The 22,929-nt window shown below is 40.4% G+C and overlaps 1 protein-coding gene across 1 annotated transcript; it reads right to left on the bottom strand.

Annotated features, from left to right (window-relative positions):
- Window positions 1-5,243: 5,243 nt before the first annotated feature.
- zgc:66448 (uncharacterized protein LOC327401 homolog) lies at window positions 5,244-21,420 on the bottom strand. The gene is made up of 2 exons (XM_037677237.1): window positions 21,065-21,420; window positions 5,244-8,758 (listed from the first exon to the last, which is right to left on the bottom strand). The coding sequence occupies exons 1-2, from the start codon at window positions 21,387-21,389 to the stop codon at window positions 5,244-5,246; spliced, it is 3,840 nt and encodes a 1,279-aa protein (XP_037533165.1). The 5' UTR covers window positions 21,390-21,420.
- Window positions 21,421-22,929: the final 1,509 nt, after the last annotated feature.

Below are 22,929 nucleotides of genomic sequence, written 5' to 3'. Positions count from 1 at the left end.
CCCTTCTTGTTAAGTGTAGAACTACTTGACTGAGGAACAGCTTCTACCCTGAGGCTGTTAAGACTCATGAATCTCTAACCAGGATAATCATTGTGAAAAATTACATCATGTTGCTGCTGATCTGTTTCATGTTGCTGTGTTCATTCATACCCATCTGCTCACACAGACTCATGTTTGTGCTGCTGTTCAGTGTATTGTTTTTATGCTATTAGTGCACTGCTTAGTGTATTTTTAGTTAACGTTTTTCTTAGTTTATAGCTGAGATCTTATTACTGTTTTTCTTTTACATTTGATTGTTTTATCACTCGGTGGTCTCCAGTGTCTTCTACACTGTGGTATACTGGGGCAGCAGGGTGAAGAAAGCTGATGTCAACAGACTCGATAAACTCATCAAGTGAGCTGGCTCAGTTATGGGAGTGGAACTGCAGTCTCTGACAGAGGTGTCTGAACAGAGGATGCTGAGGAAACTGCTCCAGATCCTGAACAACACGTCACATCCCCTGCATGCCACACTGGACTCTTACCGCAGCACCTTCAGTCATAGACCGAGACCACCGAGGTGCTCCACAGAACACCACAGGAAGTCCTTCCTCCCTGTGGCTATCAAGCTTTTCAATTCCTCCCTCTTTCTACACATAGGACAATAAAATTAATCCTGCACCACAATAAACTAGTGTTTCTGTCTGTACCTGACCTGTTTTAGACCTTAATTGTTGGTATTTTATATTATCTGTTATTTTTTATATTCTCTGATTTTTTTTTAAATCTTGTGTGATTCCTTGTGCATGTTTCTTTATATCGAAACTCTGGCACAACTTCCTGCGGGATCAGTAAAGTTCTATTTTATCTTATCTTATTGTACACACACAATCACACAATACCTTGTAAAATAAGACTGTACTATGTTGGTGAAAATGTACTGCTCTTTATCTATCCTCAGTTTTCTGTTCCAGTCCCCTCTGTCTTCTCCAAATGGATTTAAGCAGAACATCTCCACAACACTGCAGGTTTTGCTGCAGCTCTTCCTGCGTTGGAGCTCACGTCATGTGTCAGTGGTCATATTAATGCGTTAAATCAGCCAAATGTGTCCATGATGCCTCAAATAAAATTCTATTGGGGCTGGCTGTTCGGGTCACCGGACATATTCTGATCCAATTGATAAACAGGGGTCACTGACTGAACAGTAGCACCCCATAACAGTAAATAAGTAAAAAACTAAGAATGAATCACTAAAAATCATTTTAAATTCCATTAAAAATAATTAAAAAATACAAACAACAAATTCACACAACAAATTCAGTAAATAAGTCATTTCCATTATTTATTAGGAGGAACTACTTTAAGGGGCGAATTATTTTTTTAGGTGGGGCGCAATGGACCAACCGCCACTGAATAAGATTTAATGACTCATCTGCAGATTAGTTTTATGGTACGCTGGTATAGTATTCCAGGTCCTCTGGATGGTTTCTTTGTGTTGAAACGTTTCATCTTTCACCCAAAGGACTTCATCAGTCTGAGGCGCCACAAACTCAGTCTTTTAAGTTATCACACTCGCATAGTGGGCCAACCATTTTGATGGTGATAAACTGGTTTCTAGAGTCCGCTCTCTCCCCCACCGACTCATCTGAGGCAACCATGGCCAAAGTGGTTCAAAACATCAAAGTTGATGTTATATAATCCAGTTAAAAATCCAACAAAGCTGCTTCATATGAGTCTGCAGAGGAGAGAGCAGACTCTAGAAACCAGTTTGTCACCATTAAACTGGTTGGCCCACTATGTGAGTGTGCTACTTAAAAGACTGAGTTTGTTGTGGCTCCTTGGACTGAAGAAGTCTCTTGGATGAGATGAAACGTTTCAACACACACACACAAAACGTCCAGAGGACCCGATTTAACTTTGTTGGATTTATTACCTGGATTACCGAGCATGAACTTTGATGTTCTAATATAGTACTGTTTTTTGAATATAAAACACAAATATTTGCTTTTTATAGGTAGACTTCGGTGCAGTTCAATAAACATTTAACTTAATGTACACTGCTGGGAAACGTGCTGTTAGTTTGTGTTGCTCGTTTCTTGTGTAAACGTAGATATTTCTCATTCGTGCCGCCATGCTCCGACGGTTAGTGAAGAAAGTCGAACGTATGAAGCTTCATTGACTGGTACCAAGATCTATATAGAAGTTTCGGCTAGTAGCTGGATATTTACCGTCACCGGAGTCCTCTGTGGATGGAGGGTTGTTGTTCTCACATGGTCTGTCGTCATTATGCGAGCAGTTTTTCTCAGCACCGTCCTCTCCGATCACTGCGGCAGCAGATTCGTCCATCTTCTTGGCGTGGTTGTTCGCTAGCAGTGTTAGCTTTACTTTCGCAATTACGCGTTAGCCAAAAAAAAAAAACCTCCACCGTTGTTTTCATCTACGTTTACAAGCTACGGTATAGTCCAATCAGGCGGAGGGAAGACGAGATATAAAAACATGAGCGGTGATGATGATGCAGTTTAAAAAAACGCAACTCGCGAAATGTTACGAGTGCTGATGAACACAACAATTAGCTCTCACGCATGCGCAGTACTTCTCACATTATGGCGGAAGACGTTTTCTTCTGCTGCGTTATTTCAGTTCACTGACGCAATACTGCCTCGTGCGGTAAAGGAGAGATAAATAGAAGAAAATTATATCTGTCGTTCATTCAGCTGAAGTTTTAGTTTCTTAAATTTATTTTCTTGTCATGAACACTGTGACTTATTTCAGACTGAGGCACAAACTGCAGCTGTTAATTTTCATGTGAAAAGTACAATTTCCCAAAATAAGGTATATATGCTTCTTTCAAAGGTTCATCTCGTTTTTATGAACGTACATTTACAATGTCTGCTGAAAATATTTCCTGTGGGCTTTAAAAAAAAAAAATATATATATATATATATATATATACACAAACACACACACACACACATTTTGACGTCTAAATTATAATATTAAAATTTACTGCATTAGTTGCACTAACATACTCTTTGTATACATGAAGTAAAATAAAATAAAATTAAAACATGTTTTAAATTGCATTATTCTGTGTTTGGGCAGCTGTGGCTGAGTGGTTAGAGCAGTTGTCCTCCAATGCAAGAGTTGGGGATCCGATTCCAGCAGCAGTCACATGCCGAAGTGTCCCTGGGCAAGACTGAACCCCTCATTGTCTCAGATATATGTCCCATCGGTGTATGAATGTGATAAAGCACAGATTAGTCTCTTTAGAATGATTTGTTCAATTAGCTTTGTATAGATCTAGTACAATTCAATTCAAAAATACTTTATTAATCCCAGAGGGAAATTATATGTTGTAACTCATTATCCTCATTTCATTAAAAGAGATGTTATAGATATTGACTGTAGGCAGGAATGATCTCTTGTAAAGGTCCATCCCACAGTGGATCCTAAGAAACTGGCTGCAGATGCCGTCCGATCCGTCCACTCGGACTCAGCTAGCCTCTCAGTTCCCCCAGGCTGTAGGACCGCCTGAATACTGGGCAGAACTCCTCCCAGAGCGATGGCCACTCCTCCCAGCAGACTGCCGAGCTCCTTGTAGCTGCGGACAGCCAGCTGTAGGTGCCGAGAGACGATCCAGTCCTTCTGCTGTCATGAGCCGTGTTCTCTGCTAGTTCCAGGATCTCAGTGGTCAGGCACTTGAGCACAGCTGGCAGGTAGATGAGAATGCATCCACAGAACATCCTTTTCAACTCACTTCACTCACTTCAATGCTGTATGAAGGGTAAATGAGGACACAGACTTAAGTGCTTTGAGTATCTTGATAAGATAAAGGTGCTATTTAAGTAGTCCATTTACCATTCTATGGTTCCCAAACATTTATTTTAATCCATGAATGAATGCAGTTTTTATCTTTTCAAGTTTTGGCTAAATTGTTAATGACAATCAATCAGTTAAATTTGACTTCTGTATAGTTTCACACAACTCTTTGGGAAAACATGCTCTATTTTCTGAAAGTTCAAATGCAAACCCTGAATTAGGTTGTGTGAAATATTGTGCCACACAGTTTTATACTCAAATGTAGGTTTTATTTGAGCCAATAAACATAACGGGGAAAACTGTTCAATCTAAAACAGTGTGCCAGAGGTGGAAGGAGAGGCTTTTTATTTTAAGGTGCGTGCAAACAAGATAAAATAATAAATTTTTACAAATGAAATGTGTGCATTAACAAAATGTTTTGTATAAGAGGGAAGGATGGAATTAAATAATCTTTCACAAAAATACATCCAAGCATTCAAGCGTTATTTGAATTTACTCAGTACATCTCAATATGAAATACATGTAGTATTTATGGTAAAAGATGTGCACTGGAATAAAACCATGTTATTTAACCTGTTTTACATCGTTGTTGTAAAAAAATATTAGACAAAACACCACATAAATCCAAATGTTTATTACAAAGAACACTATTAAACAAGTGTCATCGTAAATCATGTAGTCGCTCCAAATCTTCACAATCCTAGTGATCATTTGAGAATTTAAGTTTAAATTCTCAGACTTTAAAAGGAACTTTACATGTTACATTTTGTTTGCAGATGATTTGACCATATGACCACGACAACTTTACCTGTGAGACATTTGGACCCATATAGACCTGTGAGTACAAGCAGAAATACACTTGTATTTTTTAAAGTTTAAACTGGAACAAATCTAATCAGTCCCTCCAAAAAGGAAATACTGGTAATTACACTATTAGAATATTGTTCAAAGACCTGCTCTTTTGTGGGGGTGAGGTCATATTGTTTAATCTACCTTGAGCACAAACTATGGCCTAGAATACCAAGACAGCAGACATGCAGACTGTACTTAAAAAAGGCACACAGTATACTGTACATGAATAAACACAGTACAAATGGTTCAAGACGTATGAACAAAACTATAAAAGTACTAATAATAACGAAATCTAAAATGTCAGTGGCAATAAATGAAATATAGGCTGTAGAACCTCATTTATGAACACCTCTAAAAGTATTCACACAACTGAAATGTATTTCAAGACATTGGAACCAGTTTAATCACCCTTTGTTTCACACACGCTGAGCAATCGTTTTAAAATGAAATATTCAAACTCAGTCATGTTCCACTTTTTCTCTTAATGCCCACCCACTCAACTGGTACAGTTTCACAACAAAGAGTCATAAATGAGGCTCTACAGAATATCATTTATAAAAACATAACTAAGGTTTGTTACTAGAGTAGAAATATCACATATCCCCTTGTGTATGTTGCAAGTAATGCATCCGTAGATCCAGCTCACGAGGGAACGAGCACCCACATATCATGCACTGGAGAATACGTTCTGGGACGAAAGACAAGCGGGAACCAAGTTTGTGAGGTTCAGTGTGCGGGGCAAGCTGAGGTAGGGTCAGGGTCTGTGGCAAGTGGGGCCTTTCACTCATGACTGTCTGCGGCGTGAAAAACATATTTGGGTGTGGGTGTCTTGGAAGTCCACTAATTGCAACAGAATGGAGAGGGTGAGGGTTAGGCAAAGCAAGAGAAGGTGGGAGCGGAGGGAGTGGAGGTGAGAAGAAAGGGGAAGGCTGGTTTATAATTATCTGAGTGCCCGTTACCATTGGTTGCTGCTGCAGCTCCTGCCCACTGCCTGCTTTGAGCTGTGCTGACAGCAGTGTCTGAGGATTCACAGGATTATTTTGGAAGCCCCATACTGGAGATCCCATCCCCTGGCCAAAGCGATGAGGCTCATATTGGATGGAGATGGGACCCTTCTGTGTGGCTGGCTGCACGTTGGCCCAGCCAGGAGACACCTGCTTTTGCTGCAGCTGATAATCTTGGTTATTTACTAACTTCTCTGTGGAGTTTATGGTCTTTGGAATCCCTGGAGATGTTTGGATGTTCCACAAGGTACTGGTGACCCCGTGGGAAACTGGAGTTGAAATTTGCATTGCACTGCTTTGGTCTATCTGAGCTGAGGTGGATGCTAAGCCTGAAGCCCACGGCTTTTGCGGTTCACAGCCGTTCCATGGCTTCTCTGGCTGAGTAACAGTCGAAGAAATACCTTGAGAACTACTCAGGTCCCACATCCTCTCCTCTTTCTTGGGAGGGGCGGACAGTTCCATTTGAGATGACGCTGGGGCAGTTTGCCATCTCGGCAGCTGCAGTTCTTGTACAAGTTTGTTTGGAGAACTCTGAGTAAGTGGAGCTGGTCGGATGCTCCACAGTGCTGCCCCGTCCATGTAGGAGGCAGGGACAGTGAAATTGTGCTGCACAGAGCTGGTGGAAGCAAGCGCTGGAGATGTGGGTGTGCTACTCCACGTAAGAGGGTTTTGCAGCCTGGCCTGCACCATCTCGTTCCCAGCCGACTGGCTTAATTGTTTTGGCATGTGACAGTTGACAACAGAAGATATGCTCTCTTTAATGTGCACGTCTGAGCTGTGAGCTGTCACTGGGCCCGACTGTTGTAACATGGGAATATCTGGCCAGCCTGAACTTCTCTGGTGGTTCTGCTGAAGCTGCATGGAGCTGTTAAAATGACTATGTGGGGTCTGTGAAGCTCCATGTTGCTGCTGTGTAGATGGGACAGGCATCACCTCTCCCCCATCCACCTTCCACTGCTCTGGTTGAACGTGTGGCTCAGACGACCACGGCTCACTCTGCCTGTTTTGTAAATCCATGTGAGACTGGAGCATGGAGGACTGTGGTGCTTTTCCATGCAATTCTACATCTCTCACTGGAGAGTGTGCATACAGAGGCTGCTGAGTATCCAAAGTTGAGCCTCCTAAAGGTTTGGACCAGTTCCACAAAAACCTCCCCCCTCTCCTTCCTCTGCCCCTCATCCTAGCACTCGCAGGGAATGAATTGCACTGGCTGTAAGTCTGCTTCTTGCGAGTGTGGATCTTCTGGTGAACTAGCAGGCTGCTGAACCAGGAAAAGGTTTTGTTACACTCGTTACAGCGATGAGGCCTCTCTCCAGTGTGTGTATTCATGTGATCCCGAAGCAGATAGGCTAATCCGAAGCTCTTGTCGCACTGGTCACACTTATGTGGTTTGTCTCCGTTATGTGACAACATATGTTGCTGCAGCTGGACTTCGTCGCTGTAGCCTTTGCGGCAGCTGGTGCAGCGAAACGGCTTTTCCTGGTGTAGCTTTTGATGTGTTCTCATGTTTTGCAGGAAAGCAAAGTCCTTCCCACAATCTGGACATTTATATGGCTTTGTGCCTGTGTGGATGACGAGATGTTGCTGCAAGTAGCTACCGAATCTAAAACCCTTGCCACACACTCTGCATACATATGGCTTGTCCTTGGAATGTATGCGCATGTGCAACTCTAATACTGAGCGGTGGCGGAAAGCTTTGTCACACTCTGAACACTTGTGCAATTTATCAGTTTCGCTCTTCCACGTCTCCTGCACATTATCGCTGCTTGGAGTAAACTGCTTTATTGGTTGTGTCGTGATCCTTTCTAAATATTGTCTAGGTGACTTGTGGAAATTTAGCAGATGCATATTTAAACTAGATTCATTCCGAAAGACACTTGGACAGTTGGGGCAGGTGTATCCTTTCTCCCAGTGCTTGCTTGTTTCTTTCGGAGACTGTGCCGTCCTCTCTAGCTTATCATACTCTGCCTCATGAATAAGCATGTGCGCTCTCAGGTTTGCTGCTAAACAGAAAGTTTGGGGACACAGGGGGCAGTTAAACGTGCGTTTTGGTTCCTCGATCTTGTGAGAGTTCTCATTCCCTGGTTCTTTTAAGGTTTCTTGTACGGACACAGAGTTCTGTTTGTTGGACGGCTCGCTGAATGAGTTGGTTTCACGCAACCTATGTTGACGGCAGTGCGCCTTCATATTCTGGGCAAAAGCAAACTTTTTGCCACATTCAGGGCAACGGAAGGGTTTCTGACCAGTGTGCAGATACTGATGTTGATGGAGGAGGCTGCTATATTTAAAACTCTTACCACAGATGTTGCAACGGTGAGAACGGCTTGTGTCTATGTGTTTGCGGCGATGGTCTTCCATGACAGAGTAGTGTTTGAAAGCCATGCCACACTCCGGGCATTCGTAGGATTTAAGGGCAGAGTGGGATTTCAGATGGACACGCAGGGCCGTGACATTTGGGAAAGTTTGATTGCACTCTTGACATTTAAACACGCACTCCTGGGAATGGGTCATCATGTGCCTTGTGACAGACACTTTAAATTGGAAATCTTGGCGGCACAAAGGACAGTGGTAAGGCCTTTCTTCTGCATTGACACAACTGTGGTTCCTCAGCTTCTTGACTGTAGTGAAAATCATCTGGCATTCTGCGCATTGGTATCTGCTTACATCCTCCATAGTTTGCACCTCCATCTTTGGGGTCACAAGTGCCTCCTCTGTTTCTTTGTGTTCATTTCTGTGTTTAATGAGGCTGCTTCGGTGCTGGAAGGTAAGGCCGCATTCTTTACAGATGAGGGGCGAGAATTCATCTTCATGAGCATGAAAGTGGCGGTGAAGGTTGAACATCTCACGGCGTTTGAACCTCATTCCACAATCCTTGCAGACCAAACAGAATTTTTTTTCTTTAGCTGTAGAGTCAGCCTCTTCATTGTCTTCACCAATCTCCTCTGCCAAGTCAACTTCACCCCCCTGATCCTTCACTGGTGACTTCTCTCCTTTGTTCCCTTTGTCATGAGAGCCTTCTTTGGCGGTGGCAGTGTTTTCTGCATCATCTACGACATGCTTGTCTTGTTTCACCTCTTCAGCAGTCTTAGTGGCTTTACAGAAGTCTGGAGGAGAAAAACACACAATAGTAATAATAACCTGGCAAAGAGTATGTGAAAATACAATTTGAACAAGATAAACTTTTTCTGCAAAAATGTCGTGTGAATGCTGAGTACTGGATGACTTTGCTGAAATTTGTTTAAGCTTTAACTGAGTTGTTAGTTAAACAACCAGAACAAAGGCTAAAAATAGTTAGACTGTAAAATTAGCTAATTAAATGCTACAGCTAAAATGAGTGAAACTTTAGCTAAAAGTAAAACAGAGGGTAAGCTAGAAGTAGCAAAATTGTAGCCTAATTTAACAGTAGTTAAATGTAGCTGAAAATGAAAAATAGCTAAAAGTGGCAGAATGGTAGCTAACACTACAAACAGCACAAAGACAAAAACAAACGTACCGGTATACTGAAGCAGATTTCAAAAAGAAAAAAGGTAAAGATTTGAAAATTCACACCCCCATCACTCTATTCATTATTTTTAGGGGTGCACCGATTTATCGGCCCCGATTTCCTTAATATTGGGAAATCGGCCGATACTTGCACGAGAAACCGATTTTTACAGATTTTTTTTTTGTTTTAACAACAATTGTCTGAACTTCATTTATATTTCAGAGCCCTACTTCATGTCCAGTTAAAACAAGTTTGTATTGTTTCTAGGATATTGTTCAAGGGTATGTTTTTCAACAAAATAAAATTGGAAAGTTGAAGGTGCATTGTGACCTTATAACACCTGACAGTGTCGCTTATAAAACTAAATCGGTATCTGCCTAAATCTGAATCGGCAGGTCAGACTTTTTAGAAATCGGTGATCGGGCAGAAAACTGCAATCGGTGCACCCCTAATTATCTTTACTCAATTCTTCTTTTTTTGGTCACGGGGGTCACTGTGCAAGAGCGGGGGACACCCTGGACAGGTCTTCAGTCCATCACAGGGACACAGAGACAAAAGAGACAAGCAACTAGGGCTAGGCCATATTATATCATTCACGTCAATACCGGTAAAAAAAACTTGCCTGGAATGATATCATGATATGCTAATTTCATGACGTAATACGACAGGGCACCCCGCCTCGTTAACAGAATCGAGAGTGCCGAATGACCAAAGCGAACTGCGCACCTCTCCTCCACCTGTAGGTACTAGAGTAACGCTAATTAGTTGGGCGCAATACTAGCTAGCTAAAAAGCTAAAAACAAACAACATGCGACGCAGCTGTCTCTCCACCCAGCTCTAAACTGCAGGTACAGACAGCTCAACTGTCTCTCCCTCCCCACCACCCTGCTCTGAGCTGCCGGTGCGGGAGCAGCTCGGCTGCGTCTCCCCGCTCTAAACTGTCAGTACAAACACACGCAGCTCAACTGTCTCTCGAGTTCCACAGTACATGGACCAAGAACAGAGTCAGGTGATCAGAGACAGAGCATCAGAGAAATGAATCATTCCTGCAGGAACAAAGGAAGCTGAAACACCACAAGCTTCAGGGTCTGCTGAAGACACTTTGTTAACTTGTGGAAGATATAGCTCATTTAAAGGCAACACATTTTGTTGTGTTACATTTATGCTCAACGGATCTTAAGGTTTAATTTTATTTAGTTATTTTGGGAAATTTCACCTGCACTTTAGTTTTTGCTGTAGATTTTGTTGATTTGTATTTTGTGCAGACTTTTTCAATCTAAATAACAGAAGGATCATTATTTTTTATTTTTATACTTGGAGACGAAATACTTTACTAAATAAAGTAATTTCAGTAAAATTAGCCCTTGTTTTTTAAATTTTTATATAATACTGCAAAGCAACATGTTAAGTTAATTTTGTCAAATGAATAACTACAGTGTGATTTCTGTGTGTGTGTTTTTTTTTTTGTTATATTACGTAATTTATCGTTATCGTCAGAATGCACTGAAATATCACGATATAATATTTGATCCATATCTCCCACCCCTACAAACAACCATTCACTCTCTCACTCACACCTAGGGACAATTTAGAGTTACCAATCAGTCTAACATGCATGTTTTAGGTCTGTGGGAGGAAACTGGAGTACCTGGAGAAAACCTACACATGCACAGAGAGAACATGCAAACTCCACCCAGAAAGGTTCCTGGTCAGGATTCGATCCAGCAACCTTCTCAGAGAGGCAGCAGCTCTACCATCTGATCCACCGTACCACCCTGATTTTAAAATATCCAAGTTTATTTCAATGGAAAAGTTTTTTTAACAGAGATAAATATTTTTAAATGATTGAAATTTAGAAAAAAAACAAAATTCATAACACTATTCCTAATCGAGCTGAAGGTTTACACATAGTATATGAGTGGCTGTGGCTGAGTGGTTAGAGCAGTTTTCCTCCAATGCAAGAGTTGGGGGTTCGATTCCACCAGCAGTCACATGCCGAAGTGTCCCTGGGCAAGATACTGAACCCCTCATTGCCTCCAATGTGTGTCCCATCGGTGTATGAATAATGATAAAAGCACTGATTACTGGTATTCTTTGTATAAATATAGTAGAGCTGTATGAATGGGTAAATGAGGGCACAGATTGTAATGTAAAGCACTTTGAGTATCTTGATAAGATAGAAAGGAGCTATATATGTAGTCCATTTACCATTTTACCATTTAAAATAGCACAAAGTATGTAGAAGTAGTTTGAAATAAATAAATAAATAAATAATAAATAAATAAATAAATAACACAGTAGAAAACAAATAAAATAAACAAAAACAAATTTAAAAAGCAAAAATGCTGAGTGAGCGTTTATACTACTAAAGATAATAAGATTATGGCTTATAAATCATTCACACTACTGAGATCTATTTTTCTTTCTAATTTTTCGGCATTCTGCAAAATTATGTTTACTTCAAACATCCAGCTCATTCAAGACATTCCTGCTACGACTTTGTATTTGTGTATTTTTTTCTTTTTAAAATATTTAGTTTATTTCATTTTATGTTTTACATTTTTCTTACTGAAAATTAATGGAGCTCTTTTCAGGTCCTTCAAACCCTTTGCGCTGTTTAAAACCGGTTTATTTCCAGGAAACAGGAGCAGAGTAGGAGAAGGCCCTTTTGCCTAGTTCAGTCCGCACTGAGGGAACACTGCAGGTAATAATGTCCTGAGAGCGCACGCTGTAGCTGTGCTCATGCAGTGACGTGTAGTAGGAGATGTATGAAGGCAACAGACCAAGAAGTGATTTAAAGATAACAACAACAACATTATTGTTATTATTAATAATAATGTCATCACAGTATGTTTCCATTCCAAAATTAGTCTTTGCATTTAACCCATCCACCACGAGGTGGTGCAGTGAGCAGCTATTGAAAGCGTGGGGGGGGGGGGGGGGGTTTTGGGGATGAGGTGTGCTGCCCAGAGACACCACGAGGTATGCAGCGACTGTGGATAAAACCTGGGACTTTTGGGTCCCGAGCCGGCTGCCCTGCCTCTACACCATCTCGGCCCCCATGAAAATGTACCTGTGAGAGAGTCTTTGTGAAGTTAATGATGATCATATGACCAGTGAATACAGGATGCAGTGGTGAGTATGGTAGTTAAAACCAGTTATGAATCTTAATGCACCACAATAGGCAGCATCCAGCATCTGCAGAGTGCTTGTAGGAGCGTTCATGTAAATAATGCCACCCTAGTCAATGGAGGGAAGGAAAGTCACAGATACAAGGCGTTTCCTAGCATTCAGGGTTAGTTCAGTGTTAATTTAATCTCCCTTACAACGTCACCCCTGGGAACCAGAACCTCCAGTCATTTACAGTCTGGAACATTTCTATGCCCAAACAAACTGGAAATGCACCGATTGTCTTTTGCAAGTTGATTCTAATTTCTGATTTTAGACAGCTCTTATCAGTCGCAGCAAAGTTCAACTGATTTACATTTCTCTCCAGGAACAGTAATTGATAGGACGGATTTGCTTTTTAATTTATGGTTGGGCTAAACAAATTGTTGCTCGTTTACAGAAAATAAAGTTTAAAGTAAATGCTTTTGTTTTTTCCCCCCAACAATAGTATGTTACTGAGTTTTCTCGTGCCTTCATTAGAAATCTGCAGATAATATCCTCTGGATTATCAGACAGGTCTCTTTCTGCTGCTCCTGTCTGCAGGGGTTGCAACAGAGAGTGAATTCATATGAAAAATTTGGCTTCTATTTTTACATTGGATGCCCTTCCTGACACAACCTGGGCTCAAACCCACAACCTCAAGATTACAAGGATGCGGCACTGACCACCTTTTGTACAAATAAAACCCAACTCAAAGAAAACTAGATCATTTGTATTTCCTACAAAAATGCAATGTGAATGCTTAAAGCTGACTGAATTTTCTGAAAGCTGTTAAAGAAGTTGAAACCAGGCTGAAAAGTTTCATCACTGAACTGTTAATGAGAGCTGAATTAGAACAGCTGATATTTGCTAAAAGCAGGACAATAAAAGCAGAAAGAGGAAGGAAAACGGCAGAAACGTGAAGAAAAAAACTGAATAGAGCAGAAATGTAGCAGAATAAGCTGAAATGGGCAGATGACGCTGAATAAATTACAAAAAAATCTGAAATAACAAAAAAGTTAATGAGCAGAAAAATGCTGATTAGTACAAAACAAAACAAAAAGCAGTTGGCAAAGCAAAAATAAAATGCTGAAATTAGCAGAGCGACTGAAAGAATTAGAAAGAACCACAAAAAACAGACATTAGCCAAAATAGCAGAAAAAAACACTAAAATGTAGCTGAAAAGCAGAAAAAAGAACAAAAGTTGTAATGAGTAGAAAAAGGTTTTAAACAACATGAAGAGCTAGCTCCATTGTTTTTCAGCAAGAAAAACATGGTTAAAAAAGCTTAATATTTCAAAAAGGAAAAATTACACAAACACCAAAAGTCATTGCATGAATGTCTTGAATGAGCTGAATTTGTTTTGTTTTATACGAATTGATGAAAAGGCATAAAATCTGCAGAAAAACTTGCATGACGAAAAACGTACAGGAAGAAAACTGAATTAGTTTACGCTGGTCCTGTTACAGTTGATAACAATATTCTATCACAGGGAAGGGAAATTTGATCGTCATCATTGTGTGTTCTCATAAAATGGTGAAATTAGTTCTCTGCATTTAATCCATTGCACGTGAGACGCACCCAGGTGGAGCAGTGGACAGCTATGTAAGCTCCCGGGGAGAAATAGGGATTGGGTGTCTTGCTCAGAGACACCACTGCATATGGGCATGGCTGGGAATTGAACCGCGACTTTCTGGTCCCAAGTCGTCTGCCCTACCTCTACCCCATCAGAGGCTTGAATATGACATTGGAATTACAGGAACAGCTCTAAAATGGTTTAAACCATATCTATCTGATAAACTCCAATTTGTAAGTGTAAATAATGAATCTTCTTCATACATCAAAGCTAGTCATGCAGTTCCTCAGGGTTCAGTGCTTGGACCAATACTCTTTACTTTACATATGCTTCCATTAGGTAAAGTTATTAAACAGAATGGGATACATTTTTATTCTTATGCTGATGATACTGTTATATTTGTAGAGGGACACCTCACCTCAGAAAGAGACACCTTGAGAAAACAACACTGTTTTGTTTGAAACAGTTAAAACAAGATTAATCTATAATTTATAATATATTCTTCCTCTCAGCTCACAAACTTTCAAAGTTAACACAATATAATAAAGATGTTATTCTATGTTAACTGTTAAACCCAATCAATACCTCAAGGCCTTCTTATGAAACAGCGATCGGTTCTATGAGACCTTTGTATAACTAACCTTGGAGCTTTGGAAACATATGAACTTGCAGTGTTTCCATCTATCTTCCCTTATCCAAACGGAATACTCCCAGAATCTTTCCCATGAAGATAAAGAAAGAACCTTTTTGTTCAATAATTACATTCCTTTTTTAGGAGGTGGACGGTCAACAGTGACCCTTCTGTTAGTCAACTTGTATGTTTTAAGTTGATTCAAAGATGTCATATTTTTGAACATTTATTCATGAAAAATGTGTTTTAAGTAATAGTCTTTAAGATAATATAATTTAGTCTTATGAAACTTTTCAGGCAGAGAAAATCAGGATTTTAGATTTATTTAATGTCTCTTATGAAAAAACAAAGACCTAAGTTCAGAAACACCTTCTGACAGCTGAAGGGTCGAGAAAGTTAAATAGACCAGTCGTAAGTCTATTTTAACACGGAGACTTGTTTTTTACTTCAGAGCAGAGTTGGGTGGAGAAGCACCTTCTGAGTAGACGTCTCGAGAGAAAAAGACGAGACGGAGGAAAAGATGGAGTTTCACAGAACCCAGCAACTGACTGGATGAACCAGAACCGGGCTGGCATTGATCAGATCCAGTCAACTTCCCAGTGTGAACAACTGTGAGTAATCTATCCAGGACAGTTATCCACTGAGCCAGGCTCAGAGGGGAGATTATGGTCTTCATAGCCAAGATAACTCGGGAGATTTCTCATCTTATGAGTTGTCATATGCACCGACCTGCCTGGTATCTCTGGAGGCTGTTCAAACTGGACAACTCTCATGGTTTCATCTTGTTTGCTGGTGACCCTACATCACACCAGCTACATCAGCAAACTTAGAACATACTGGTAATTCACTTTAGAAATATCTTTTACAGACCACAAGGCAGGACCCTACATACCATACCCTACAGGCAGGAGGTGGAACACCCGGAGAGCTGGTGCAGGAAGAACAGCCTAAACCTTCATATCAATGTGAAGACGAAGGAGATGGTCATGTAATTCAGACAAAACGAACACAACTACCCCCCCCACCCCACCCCCCAATATAGAAGTACTTGGGTGTGCACCTGAACGACAACCTCAGCTGGGGCAACACCACCACCAGCCTGATCAAGAAAGCTCATCAGACTCTACTTCCTCAGGCGGCTGAGACGAGCTGGTCTGGGAAGCTCAGTCCTCACCTCCTTCTACAGGTGTGCAGTGGAGAGCATCCTGTGCTCCAGCATCAATGTGTGGCATGGAGGCTGCACAGCTGCAGAAAGAAAAGCTTTGCAGAGAGTGGTGAAGGCTGCACAGAAGACTGCTGAAGTCAGCCTCCCCACCATCACAGACATCTACACCTCCAGATGCAGGAAGAGGGCCACCTGCATCATGAAGGACCCCACTCACCCAGCACACACACTTTTTGCCCCTCAGGCAGAAGGTTAAGGAGCATTAAGTGTAGAACCACTAGACTGAGGAACAGCTTCTACCCTGAAGCTACTAGACTCATGAATATCTAACCAGGTTAATCACTGTGAAAAAAAAAAATCACTGTAATGCCACTTGATTGTTGATATGTGTTGCTGACTATCCATGCTGCTGATCTCATGCTGCTGATTTATTTCATGCTGCTGTGTTCATTCGTGCTCATCTGCTCATACAGACTCATGTTTGTGCTGCTGTTCAGCGTATCGTTTTGTTTTATTAGTGCTTAGCGTATTCTTAGTTTAGCGTATTTCTTAGTTCATATCTTAGATCTTATTACGTTTTTTTTCTTTACAATTTATACTTTTGTTGGATGTAACTGGGACCCTACGTACACAATTTCGTTCCATCACATGTACCACATATGATGAGAATGACAAAGAAACCTTGACCTTGACAAGTCCTAAACTCTGTCTCTTTAAGTTTCATTAATTTTTCATGTGATATTTGGTACCTTTGTTATGCATATACTCCATATTCATAGTTATTATAGATCATTTCTATAATAAAATAAATAAAAATAACTGAATCTGTGATTATTTTTGCTCATCTGTGTGTATTAATTGATTAAATCTCTTTTAAACGGGAAAATAATTCACGTTCACTTTTGGGGTTGAGAATGATTCATTTTATTAATAATTCATGATTAGAAACATTATTTTTCGTCTCTAAGGGAAAGTGGTGTTCAAACTAGGTTAGTTACTTACAAATTTACATATTATGAGCTTAACTTATAATTGATAAACATATATTTCAACCTATCCATTCCCCTACATATTTGTCCATGAAACCCAATGAATCCTATCAGTTACTCAGACTAGCATGTCTTAAAGACATAAAAACCTGGATGACCCTACATTTTCTGCTTTTAAACCAGACAAGACTGAGGTTTTGGTTTTTGGACCTGAGAACCTTATAAATAAATTTTTCAGTCTTTCTCCCTCCTTCGATGTTATTAATCTGTCCTCCAGCTCTAATGTTAAAAACCTCTGTGTTATTTTTGATCAGGACATGTCTTTTATCCCCCACATTAAAAACGTTAGAACCTCCTTCTTCCACCTGCGTATTATCACTAAAATTAGAAACATCTCATCTAAAAATGATGCAGAAAAACTGGTTCATGCATTTGTCACGTCTAGACTGGACTATTACAATGGTTTGTTATCTGGGTGTCCAAATACTTCTTTAAAAGTCTTCAGTTAATTAAAATGCTGCTGCCAGATTCTTAACTGGAGTTAGTGGGAGAGATCATATCTCTCCAGTTTTAAATTCTCTCCACTGGCTCCCTGTCAAATCCAGATATAAATTCAAAATCTTACTTCTAACCTACAAAGCTCTCAACAACCTAGCTCCATCTTATATTACAGATCTTATTGTTCCATATTTTCCTAACAGAGCACTTCACTCTCAGACTGCAGGTTTACTCGCGGTCCCTAGAGTTTCCAAAAGCAGAATGGGAGGAAGATCTTCCAGTTCTCAGGCTCCTCTCTTGTGGAACCAACTTCCAGTTTCTGTCCATGAGGCTGACACATTGTCCAGTTTTAAGACTGGGCTTAAGACTTTCCTTTGATAAATCCTATAGTTAGGGTCGGCTTGTTATGCTGCTATAGGCTTAGACTACTGGAAGACAAATTGACCTCATTTCTTAAAATGAATTGTTACAATAGAATAGTTTTCATTTGAATTTATTTCTATCTTAACCTGTGACTCTCGACCTGCCAAAACGTAAGGTTGACATAGGTCGCACATGCGCAGTCAGGTCAGTTTTCCACAATCAGAATAAAATGATCAGATTAAGTGTTTACATGCACACCGTGCGGATTATGAATCAGCATAAACCACCCCTCATTCGGATTACAAATTCATTCAGAGTGAGCTGAATCAGCTCAGAATAATCCGAATGGGGCATTAAGATGACGCATTTTAATTCTGAAAGGCCGTTTAATCCGATTACTAATGCCCATGTAAACATACCTATTTTGTGTATCTGTTCTTCCTTCCTGTTCCTCTCAAACCCAGCCTGTCGAAGCAGATGGACGCTTGTCCTGAGCCTGGTTCTGCTGAAGGTTTCCTCCTCATGAGGGAGTTTTCCCGTTTCCATTGTTGCCTTCATGCTTGCTCAAGATGAGAATCTGCGATGAAATTGGACTCAGTCTGCTCCTCAGATAAATAATGTTAACTTACTTTTATGTATATGAATGTTTCTGTTCCGTGTCCTGAGATGAGTTCTGTTGTGACTTGGCGCTACATAAATAAAATGAATTGAATTCATAAGCATTCACATAATTAAATAATTTTCCTTTTAGGAGCTGGATTATACGTCCATTACATTTTTAAACTTTTAGGACACCTAAAAACATAAAAATGTACCAAAACACAAGAAATTCACTTTGTTTTTAAGATCTTTGTTGTTTCTTTTTAAGAACTGTGTCTAAAGTAATATTTGTGAGTAAGAAAACGTTGATTTAGTGTTAGATGTATGAGAAGTATGTCCTTCCTTTATTTAGTTTTGACCATTCACTGTCATGTAACAGCCTTCATGGCATGGACGGTCATCAGTTATACATTAGAGCAGAAAGGAGGTCATTTTCAAAAGCAGGGGAAGTAAAAATAGATCCGTTAATCTGCTCCTGACACTTTCATCCAGAGAAAAACTGCAAGAACGCCTCTTTATTTTTGAACAATTGGAAAAAAAATTAAGACTTACAAAAAATATTAAACTTTTGACCATTCGTAGTTCAAACTTATTTTTCTAAACATCTTGAGTAAAACAACATAATTTATTTTTATCATCTGCTGCCAAAAAGCAAAACCAGATAAAGTGTTTGCCTATGCATGTCTGTTAGCAAAATATCTCATGAACCAATGGACTGAAAATCATCATTGAATGCACATCTACCAATTATCAACTTCTGGAGCCAGATCACACAAGATAACACAAATATTCCTAGTTTAGCAAATTTCTTAGTTCATAGCTTACATCTTATTAGTGTTTTTCTTTACAATTTGTATTTTTGTTGGATGTAACTGGGACCCTGTGTAGATTGTTTGGTTCCACCTCATGTATCACATGTGAATGACAATAAAGACACCTTGACCTTGATAAGGCAACATATGAAATATTCCAGATTTGGCAGCTATAATCCAATCATTCCTCCTCAGAACAAGGTTTTAGTTTAAAACGCTGGCCGCAAAAGTTCAATTCAATTCAGACTGAGCTGAGTACAGTTCCTCAAACTGAAGAAGTCTTTCAGATGAAAGACGAAACATTTCTACGACTTTATTTTTTTAACACATTCAGAGAACCCGACTTAACTTTTTTTTTTTGGTTAATTCAATTCAGTTTATTTATATAGCGCCAAGTCATAACAGAAGTCATCTCAGGGCACTGAACAGAAACATTCATACCAGTATTTAAAAAGTTTATAACATTATTTATCTGAGGAGCAGACTGCTTTGAGCCTAACTTCATCGTGGACTCTCATCTTGAGCAAAGCATGAAGGCGACAGTGGAAAGGAAAAACTCCCTTGTGAAAAAGAAACCTTTAGCAGAACCAGGCTCAGGACAAGTGTCCATCTGCTTCGACTGGCTGGGTTTAATAGGAACAGGAAGGAGGAACAGATACACAATGGCAGGTCGTGAATCACATGTTAAAATAGAAATAAATTCAAATGAAAACTATTCAATTGTAACAATTCATTTTAAGAAATGAGGTCAATTTGTTCTCCAGTAGACTAAGCCTACAGCAGCATAACAAGCCAACCTTAACTATAGGATTTATCAAAAAGGAAAGTCTTAATCCCAGTCTTAAAACTGGACAATGTGTCAGCCTTATGGACAGAAACTGGAAGTTGTTTCCACAAGAGAGGAGCCTGATAACTGAAAGATCTTCCTCCTATTCTGCTTTTGGGAACTCTAGGAACCACAACTAAACCTGCAGTCTGAGAGTGAAGTGCTGTTAAGAAAATATGGAACAATAGGATCTGTAATATAAAATGGAGCTAGGTTGTTGAGGGCTTTGTAGGTTAGAAATAGGATTTTGAATTGAATTCTGGATTTGACAGGGAGCCAGTGGAGAGAAGCTAAAACTGGAGAGATATGACCTCTCCCACTAACTCCAGTTAAGACTCTGGCAGCAGCATTTTAATTAACTGAAGATTTTTTTTTTAAAAAGATTTTAACAATTTTCAGTCAGGTCATCTGGACAGTTTCTTTTTTTTGTGCTGAAACGTTTCACCTTCCATCCAGAAGGCTTCATCAATCAAGGAAACACACAACACAAAACTGATTCTTCCCCCAAACAGCTTACTCCAAAGTGGAACAAACCAGTTATGTTGGTGCTAAGATGGTGTCTTTGGCACGCCCCCTCCGCCGGTGCCGGCCCTCTTCCTCGTTGACAGTCATGTCAAACTGGTTCAAAACCAAAAAAAGTCCATGCTCAATAATCCAGGTACACAATCCAACAATTTTCAGTCAGGTCATACTGTCAGGAAACTGTCCAGATAAACTGACTGAAAATTGTTGGATTGTATACCTGGATTATTGAGCATGGACTTTTTTTTTATTTTTTAAAGAAGTATTTGGACACCCAGATAAACCACTGCAATAGTCCAGTCTAGACGTGACAAATACATGAACCAGTTTTTCTGCATCATTTTTAGATACGTTTCTAATTTTAGCGATATATTACGCAGGTGCGTTCCTCAAAGTGCTAGGCTTTTTAATTGGGACAGTTTTGCTAATGGTACAGGACTACAAATGTTTTTTTTGTTTGTTTACATCCTGTGAGTGTGTGAATGAACATGATTTACAGTCATGCCTGCACACGGGAGACATTACACTGAAAAGTGTTGGGAGGATCGTAAAACTCGGGAGTTTACTGACGATTGTTTTAGTTTGTCTTCACATCATGGAGGAAAGAAACCGACCCCGGTGGGCACAGCTCGTACCCTGCGGTGAACTGCCTCAACTGCATGACGTTTTAAACAGGTTAAAAACGTAAATGCATGTGTTTCAGTGTGAGGGACCAAGAAGCTTCGTGCTGTTACGATGATAAACACCAAGCAGCAACGCTCGGGTTAGCTCGCGAGCTAACTGGTAAAAATACACACCGCGTTTATTTTCCTCCGTCTTGGCCCTTTCGTCGTCGTCCTCTTCAGTCCCTGACCAGTCATAAGCCCGCTGCCGGATGCCAGGGGCCTCGGCCATCTTTTCGGCCGCGGTCGGGTCCTCTGGTGAGGCGCATGTCGTTTTGTGTGCTCCTGTGGCGGCAGCCTCGGCTCTCCGCTCACCGTCCGGGCTCCCCGCGGTTCCGTCGTCCTCCCTCCCGACGCTACACCCCGACTCCGCCGCCTCGCCCTTCTCCCCAGATGTTCCCACCTCCACCGTGGGGGTTTTCTCTCTGTTCGGAGACTTCGATGGGTCTACAGCGGCCATGTTTCACCCATACAACCCCCCCTCTCCCCTCCAGTCCAGAGCAACACTTGGATCGTGCGACGCGAGCCAGGATAAGAATTTCCGGTCGGAACCTTCAAAATAAAACGGCTCCAATTGACAACCAGATGTGAATTCATTATTGAAGAAAACACGACCTGAAGCTTTAAATTATACATTTCCAGTTTACTACTGTTGTGGTGATATTGTTCTACACACTTAACTCTTTCTTTACAACTTCAGTTAACGTAAGAAAACTTTTAAACTTAATTATGCGCTGTGACAAACTGACTTTTACTTGTGCAGTCCATTTTTTTTATTAGGTTTAGTTACATTTCATCAGAACAGTACCTATCTACAAAATATAACTTGTGCAAAACTACATAGATGATGGCCATATGATTCTTTGCAGCTATGCACAAACATCCATAATACTGCATGCAAGATCATCAGTAGCCCCTTTTAAAATCCACAATAAATACAAATTTAAATCTGAATCATACTGTAAAGTTCCCATGTGGCATTTTCAACATCTTCAAAAACTTTAAATTTGTTAAAATATAGCATTTTTGTCTAACACAGCTTGACTTTAGAGTCCAATCAAAACTTGGACGTGTTTTTGTCTGAAACCACTAAATCACAAAAAATGATGAGGTGACTCAGTTCTCAGGGGATCGACGCTCAAAGAGGCAACAGTTCTGTTTAAATATCACTCAACATTTTCTCTTACCCTTTGTTTCTATTCAGTGAAGGCATAAAAATGCTCCCCAAGTTTTAAAAAAAAGCACAAGTATACATTAGCAGGTAACTACAATGGCTGCAAAACTACATTATATGGCAACAACTGCAAATTACACATACTTTCTGGGCAACAGTTAGTCAGGAGAAATGGGTCGAACTGTTAAGAGCATCAAGAAAATGTGCATAATGAGCAACAGCAACTGCAGTCTGACATTTTTCGGAGCACGGAAAATTTCAAGAGTGAAACTGTCACTCCATTTTTCCAAATGTTTTCTGTAAAGTCTTTTCGCACGAGCGTATGCACACGTTTATGAGAAATGAAGGTATTGTTAAGGCCACCCTATTGTCTTGTGTCAACTTATCCAAGCTGCTTCAGTCCTTCTAGATTTACAAACCTATTACAAAATGAGTTACAGATGTGAAGTGAGACAACTTAACTAACCGTAACTATTAATCATTACTGAAGTACTGCAAATGAAAAGAGCATTGTTACATGTCACATTTTTAAAACATCAAATATGCGTTGTGTAAAGTTCTTAAATACATTCTCAGCGCCGTCTTCTGCGCCTGTGGTCCAAAGCTCTCCCTCGCCGTGGCTTCTGGACGTTTCTGTTTGTGCCCACGATTGGATCGGAAGAAAAAGTGCCGTGTATACCTGGGGATGAAGGTGCCACCGCTGCAGCCGAGTGATTATTCAAATGCTGGGTGGCGTGTGGCTGTTGTAGTTGTGTTTGGTGCTGCTGTGCCTGTTGGTGTGCAACATGTGAGTGCTGCGGTGTTTCAGCCAGCTGCTGCTGCGGTT

This window comes from Nematolebias whitei, chromosome 5 (assembly GCF_014905685.2).
Source record: "Nematolebias whitei isolate Nwh7 chromosome 5, NemWhi1, whole genome shotgun sequence".
NCBI classification, from domain to species: domain Eukaryota; kingdom Metazoa; phylum Chordata; class Actinopteri; order Cyprinodontiformes; family Rivulidae; genus Nematolebias; species Nematolebias whitei.
Note: the sequence above shows the minus strand (reverse complement) of the source record. Positions and strands in the feature narration are given on the sequence as shown.

Bases quoted from the DNA above. Each gene is read 5' to 3' on its own strand.
- zgc:66448 (XM_037677237.1), bottom strand. From the start codon at position 21,389: ATGGCCGCTGTAGACCCATCGAAGTCTCCGAACAGAGAGAAAACCCCC. The intron at 8,759-21,064 runs GTGTGTATTTTT...TTTCTCCTCCAG, and splicing joins GACGGAGGAAAATAAACGCG to ACTTCTGTAAAGCCACTAAG.